Here is a 7,668-nt window from a genome sequence, read left to right on the forward strand (position 1 = left end):
CAGGATGTCCTCCCCTCGCCCCCCCTCCTGTTTTTTTTGTTGTTGTTTTTTGTTTAAATAACTTTTTCGCTCCGGATCAGGCTTTTGAAAAATATAGCTCTGCTTATATTTAGGCATATCCAGCTATTTCCATATTAATTTTCTGTAAACTAGTCCTTTTGGCAATTTTTTTTGAGCAATTACATTCCTTCCCTTCTCCCCCTCCTCCCCGTTCCCCTAATGTGTGTTCTGGAATGGTCAGAAGATTTTATTTATTTTTTTAAATGACTAAATGTGGATAAAATGTGATATTTGCCCAATGCTAAATTGAGGACTTTCAATGAAGGATACAATTATATTTTATACCTAACATAAGACCTCTCCAGAAGGCAATCACACAAGTATAAAGTCTTAGCTATAGTTAATTTCCTTTCCAAGTTGATGAAGGCCATCATAACTGAATGACCATATCCATCCTTGAGTAATAATAGTGCTATTGATGAAGTTGTCCTTTTTCCAATAATAGCAGTGGAGGAAGGTGCCAGGTATATGCTTGTATCTTTGAGTATCTTTTTGTGGTTAATAATTTTGATGGATTAGATTAATTGTAAACACCTTTTAAAAAAAAAAGGGGGGGCAAGAGTGCCTCAGCAAATTAATTGCAGGGATTCAAGGCCTGATCCTGCAAACTCTTATTCATGTGAGTAGTTCTCACTTATATGAATTGTCCAATTTGACTTAAAAGGGCTACTGACATGGGTCAGGGTGGGTTGGTTCAGGCCCAAAAAACCCTTCACCTGTAGGTCACCAGTTCAAAACCAGCCTGGGTTGGTGTTATCAAAAGTTTTTGCCATCTAATAACTATTTGCTGGCCTACGTGGAATGCATTGCTGAACTCAGTCCAGGTCTTAGAGGGCAAGTGTTCACATTTTGAAAGCACCACAAATGGAAACTATGTTGGCAGTCACAGGTGATGTCTACACTGAAATACAAGACCTGCGACACAGCCACAGCTGGTCCAGGCTGGGCTGCGGGTGTAGACATCTGGGCTTGGGCTGGAGCCTGGGCTCTGGGACTCTTCCCCTCCCATGGGCCCCCAGAGCTTGAGCTTAAGCCTGAATGTCTGCATTGCAATTTTACAGCCCTGCAGACAGAGCCACATGAGCTGACCGAGGCCTGCCACAGGTGTTTAAATACTGCGTAGACAAACCTTTAAAGACCAAATCATGAATGGGAATGGAGACTGAAGCAGCCTCTCATCCCACGGAGGTGATCTCTTCAAGTCAGGGTTCATACCCGTTTTGGGGGGTGTGAGGGAAATGTGCACTGTCATTGTCCATTCAGTATCCTCTGTGTGAATTAAAAATGTATTTCAGTGTAAGGCCAGCATCTTCCATAAACACTGAAAATTACTAATTTGGATTAAAAAACCCTTCCTTCAAATTCTGTCTTCTGATGCACTCAGAGCAGCTTATATTGAAGTAAACAGGAGCCCCAGTTGTGCAGCTGAGGCCAAAATTCGGTAACTATGTAATTGCCGACTAACAACGTGGTGGCATATTACTTGTTTTCAGTAAAAGTAGCTTTCTTTTCCTCCTGGAAAGAAGAATGAAAAATCTTTCACTTCTTCAAAGGGGGACTGAAAAGGAAAAAACATTCTGTGTGTACAAGCTGTTAGTCTTTCCTTTGGCTATAACTCTGTATGACCCACTCTGTTTATTATTCTAGTGCAACTCAGTATTTTTGGAACTGGTGCTGTTTCTGTTGTCCTGTTTGGTTTCTGTCTTCCCCTCTTTCTGCTACAGCGTTCACCCCCTCCCCCGCATTATATTCCTCTCTCTCACTGGCCGCCATTATCACAGCATGTTACTTCTGATGGAGAAGGTGTGCAGGCAGCCTCCTCTAGAGCCAGGGCCACTCTGAAGGTTAGTCAGTGGGGAAACTGAGTATTAATGTGGGTGCCGCTTTCCCTTCTCCCCCACACACCTTATTCCCTTGACACTCTGACTCACCCGGTTAGCCACTATTGCAGCCTGGATACAAATATATTTGAAAAGCTTCTAGATTCTCAAATACCCGTTATACAGAAGTGTGCACACCAGTATAAAACTCTATTGTGGTGATATTTTTCTAGCAACTGCCCACTTGTCCATGCAGCCTATAGTTTATTCTAGGCGAAGGCATATGGGAGAGTATGGAGGTTTGTTTGTATTAGACTTTGTTTTGGCCTCTTTATTTCACATGGTTCAATGTGCATATATAAAGAATATGTTTCTTAAGAGAGGCAGTTCTTCCTTCACAACGTAAAACAACATCTGTTTCTCTGGACAATACAGCCAGGATAAGAACATAAGATCAGCAGATACAGCCAAGTTCAGGTTTTAGTAGCAGGCTGAAATCTTGAACCAGTCCCTCTTATTGTTTTGTTTTGTTTTTTTTCCCAAACCTACATTTGTAAAATGCACCTGATCGTTACCAGCCTTGTTGAATTGTGCAAGGAAATAGTTAATGTTTGCGTATTCTGCTAAACAAGATAAGATACACCTGCACGGTGAGTTGATATCTTGGTCATTAATGTATTCTGTATCTTTGCAAACTAATCTGTTTAATCAAATATTAAGTTTTATTCAAATGCTAAAAGAAACAGACAGCCAATTGTTTTTCTGCATGATCATCCTTGTCATGCACCCTCTTTGCATCTCAAGAAAAATAGCCTTGTTCAGCCCGAAAACATTTGCATATATCAAACTGAAGCACAACAGTAGGTTTTTTTGTGCCATTAAGACATCTGCACAGGTGAAGATGTTCAGCATTTTTTCCACTGAAGGAAGATTTTAATAATGTTAGTGAAACTTTTTTAAAATCCTTAATTTTTAAATAGAATTCCAATCCAACTGGGGCAAGTTTCTCAGTCCAATATGTGAAAGCTACAATTAGTGAATTACCACATTTTGAAATGAGGATTTACTATATCTGACTAGAATTAAACTAATTAAACTTTTAAAAAGTGAGCAATTGTATAGCAAGCTGGATAACTCTGTGCTGTTGATAAAACCTGGGAAATGCCAGGATACTTTCAGTTCAGCTTCTTCTTTCAAGGTTCTTTAAGATGTGTAGAAATATTCCTAGCAATTGAGAGGTATGCTGAAAAAAGCAACCATTGTGTAATTTAAGCAGCAACTTGGCCTTACAACTACAGATATTTTACCTGAAGTGGCAGATTTCTGCTCCTTTCTCCTCATCCAATATCAATATATGGTACAAAAGCCTAATAGAACATTTTCAGGAATTTGAAGCGAAAGTGAGAGGAACAGAAGATTATTGTCACATAAAAATATCTTAGTAGAAAAGGGTAGTTACTCAGGTGGATTAAGCCCATTTGCTTTTTGGCACAAATCAGGTGCAAGAGTCTACATGTAGTGTAAGTTAAAACACACAGCGAGTGTACATACGTTTCCTTCCCTCACCCCCACTTCCTATTTCTTACATGTGCCTTTTGGCTGCTGTTGTTTTAGGTAAGGCTATATTGTACGTTGTAAATACACAACACTCAGACTCAGGTTGTTTGAACACTGCTTTAGGCTCAGCTGCAGTGCACTGTTTCTCTGATCTTTTATGTTCCTGAGCAGATGTCTTTCATTAATTTATGGATTTATCATTTCTTTCTTTCTTTCTTTCTTTTTTTTTTTACACCTGGCAGCTGGCTCAAGTTTCAGCAGTTATTGTCTATTTTGCATTACACATAGAATTGAATGTCATCTGTCTTCACAAAGCTATGGCTAAGAGAATTGAGGCAAGCCACATGAGCTGCTGGGACAGAGCTTGTTTGCGTTCCATTCGGCACCCTCCCCCCCTTTCCTTTTACCTCCTTAATATTTATTTGTGCTCATTTTCTTTCCTGGCCTTGAATGGGGCTTAGCTCGTGTTCAGTACAGCTGTATGTTTACTGAATCTATTCCATCATGAGTCATTGTGCGTGTGTAAGTATCCTGGAAACAGCTAGTGCTTTCTTGGAAGAACAGTTGCTTTTCAGCACAAGCACTTAAAAGGGAAATTAACCAATCGGTCAGTTCAGTTTTACACTGAAATAGCAATGGGTTATCTAAGAGTTGGCTCTTAAGTGCTTCATTAACTATTTTTAATTGTTTATTAGAGATCTATCTTGTATCACAATATAACCTTAATGTTAGGCACAAGACATGAAGATTTATAGTGTGCTAGATTTCACTTTAAGAATCCCAAGTGCTTAAATTAATTCTAATTTAAAAAGTGGACTTCTGGGGATTTGAGTTTTAGAACATCTTTCAATATGTGTTTTATTCAATATCAGTAGCCTTTAGCATTATTACAGAAAAATAAGCAAAAATCATAAATACAAAGTGAATCAAAATACTTAAACAACTGTCTAATATGCTTAAATCCAGTGAATACTGAAGCTTGGGGAGAGTTTAAGTTCATATCTTAGCTTCCATCAAAATGGACCAAATGCCAAACATGATATCAAGATATTATCTGCTTCGGGGGAATTATAAATTAAGGAGACTTAGGATTTTTCTTTTACTTATTGAAGCGTTGGTTGGTTGGTCCCCGTCCTCCCATGGAATCATATAACTAAATGGATTTCTGGTGTAGAAGTTCTAACTTGTCTAAAACTCTTATCACTAAGCAATAGGTGACAGCTTGCTACCATTATTTCACTTATGCGTTTTGACAGATGGCACTGCAGAGTGTAATGCTCTTTTAGACTTCTCTATCAGTCTAATGGAGGTAACTGGAGGTTCTTTCAACTCTTCTCTTGGCACAAGAAGTATGTCAGTCATAAATTATCTTCTTTGTAATCATTAAGCATCTAAAACAAAACACAAGTTCAGCTGAGCTGTTTTCAGTGCACTTTTTGTAAATGAAGAGGATTTTAAACTATTTTCAGTGGCTATTTTAAAAAAATGTGATATTTTCAGTCTAAAAATGAGCCTTCTCTTTCTACGACTGCATCTGCATGTATGAATAATACATGAATAAATAACCATGTTTTGACTCAATTCAGTAGATCGAGAAAAGATATTCTGCTAACAGAACAATCCTAAATAGTCTGTTGCCTGTCGGCATACATTTCTTTGAACTTCCCACGTTGAGAGCTGGAGCTATTCATTTTGTTCTCCTGTGTTACCGGCTCTGTAAGGTGAAGGCACCTCAGCTGCAGAATAGCTGTGAACTTGTTTGACCTTTCTCCACCATAAGGTGTGAAATAGTGAAATTTTCGTTGAATGTCTTTAGGAAAAACAGTCCTCAGAGAAGCTTCTGGGAAGGACCCTCAATTGACCTTGTAGGGGCCACATTGATTTTCTCCACGTGCATCTTCATTTCTGATAAATTATAAAGCCATTAATTTGCTGAGGAAATGGCAGGGCCAGCCTGCGGCACAGATGTGACCAAAGCCGTGCTAGCACACAGCACACAAAAGAGTGCCAAGAAGCTGGGGGGAAATCAGAAAGCCTAGATTGTTATGGTTAGATTCACATTCCCTTGGGAACTGTTTTAGTTGCGTCTGTTTACAGATCTAAAAGGTAATGATGTTTCGAGGATAAATAGGCCTCCTTATAGGGTAAGTGGCCATTTATTGATCTGCTAACCCACACTTATTGATTAGTTAGCCCCAAATACAGTTTCATTCTCCGAGGAGTTAACTGTGTAAATCAGAACCAGACTTTTTTTTTTTTTTTAACTACAGAGGGTTTGGGTTTTTTTAAGAAATTTAGCTTTCATTAGAACGCCAGTAATTGTGGCAAAGGAATAATAGGATTAGAGAGAGTAACTCAAGATACTGAATTATATTTGCATTAAAGAAAAAAGGTGAAATATGTTACTTGCATGAAACATTGCTCAGAATCATAAAGCACCTCTGATGGTTTCATGTGCATTAGCATTATATGATATAAAATGCTCAGTGCTGGGAGAAAAATAAACTGAATTGGAATTGCAAACGAAAGAAAAATCTTGTGATAAGTTTTTTTGCAGCACATGCTTCATGCATTTGTTTCCTTAGCAACAAGTGAACATACATATGGTACACAAACCTTAAACCTGAAAAATTCCTGCCACCAACACCAAGAATGAACTGAGAGACAATGTATGTTATATATCCTCACATATCTCATGTACTTATTTTGCAGATAATTACAGTTCTAAAGAGCTGCAAATTGAATGTTAACAATTTGTCACTCGGTCCTTACAGAACATTTCTCGAAGGAGCACTTTGCTAGCCATGTATATTCAGAACCAGCTTTTATTCTCAAGCAAAGCATTTTCCTTGACTAATTCAATCCTACATGCAGGAAGGTCTGTCACCCAATCACTTGAAAAAGGCCAAGCTCATGTTCTTTTACACCCGGTACCCAAGTTCCAATATGCTGAAAACCTACTTCTCAGATGTAAAGGTAGGAAAAAAACTTTCTTCCCCCCTCCTTATTGCATGTTTGCATTTTTGGGGTGAAAATGTATCACTTTAACACATTAAAGGTAAATGACTATTAGTTCTAATTTCACTATTACAGCTGATTGTTATTCATTTGACTTTTTCTTCTAAGGTGTGCTTGGGGCCCATGTCTAAAGGAAAAGGGCTGGTTGGGGTGGGGGAATCAAGAGAGAGTCTGAAGTTTCAACGCAAAATAAGAATATTTAATACAGTTGGATGACACAGTTTTGCATGTGTGTATCCTCTGAAAAAGAAATTTCTGCTGGTGGCATAAATGTACTTCCAAGAACATTTTTGGAGCAGTTCTCAAGTGCTCCCTAATTGTTTCATTTTGGTCGGTTTCCTCATATTTGTGCTTACATAAGCACACTGTAGAATCCCTTTCTTTCTGTCAAAAAGAAGCAGTACATTGAAATTCTCCATGCAGCAACTGCTTAAAAACAAAAGTGATGATTGTCTCTTATTTACAACTTAATTTGTTGTTGATGCAGAGTACACTGAGCATAAGGAGGATGAATAAAGTGACAGATTCAGGCCACATTATTCAAATGAGGATATGAAAGCTGTCGACGTACAGCTGCATCCTCCCTCATTCTACAGAATATTAGGACCTCCTGATTTTTTTCCCTAAAAGTAATTGTTCCTTCACATCAACTTGATTTTGTGTTAATCATCTAAGTTTTTTTTTGTAATATAGATTGGGTTTTAATGATTATAATGGCACACATGGTGTTATTATCCCAGTAACTTTATAAACATTACATTAGCTTAAATTAGTTTGTTACATTTCCCCCCCTTAACAATTTACACAAGTCCTTATTTTAACTATCTACATGTTTATGGGTTTTTTTCTATCTTATTGGAAAATTGGCTCCCAAGTTTGCGACTTGGCCCAGTTTTAAGAGTGACTGAGTAGGGCCATTCTTTTCACTTTATTTTGACTTTATTGAAGGGTTCTTTCCTCCTCCCCATTCCTGTTAGCTTTTATCTAATGTCACATCAAGTTGAACATCTTGGTGGGTTCCTCTGCCTCCCCCCTACCCCTTCTGTGCTCTCAGAGTTGAAAACACATTTCTTCTCATTCAGAGGCAGGCTTTGGGCGGATGGTAACAGCATAAAAAAAGCAATGCAGGCACTTACTAGCCTAAATGGCTGGTCAAGAATCATTAAACACAAAAAAGGCTGTGAATCACGCAGCGGGCCGAGTGAAGGGTTTG

The 7,668-nt window shown here is 38.4% G+C and overlaps 1 protein-coding gene across 8 annotated transcripts in view; it reads left to right on the plus strand.

The window, feature by feature from the left end:
- Positions 1 to 7,668, plus strand: part of PROX1 (prospero homeobox 1) — a 54,158-nt gene that overhangs the window by 11,224 nt on the left and 35,266 nt on the right. For all 8 annotated transcript variants that reach the window (XM_039531517.1, XM_039531521.1, XM_039531523.1 and 5 more), the window contains exon 3: positions 6,306 to 6,413. In XM_039531517.1, the coding sequence (XP_039387451.1) occupies positions 6,306 to 6,413 (108 nt within the window). The remainder of the gene's footprint in view (positions 1 to 6,305; positions 6,414 to 7,668) is intronic.

This window comes from Mauremys reevesii, linkage group 3, assembly GCF_016161935.1.
Source record: "Mauremys reevesii isolate NIE-2019 linkage group 3, ASM1616193v1, whole genome shotgun sequence".
In the NCBI taxonomy this organism is placed as follows: domain Eukaryota; kingdom Metazoa; phylum Chordata; order Testudines; family Geoemydidae; genus Mauremys; species Mauremys reevesii.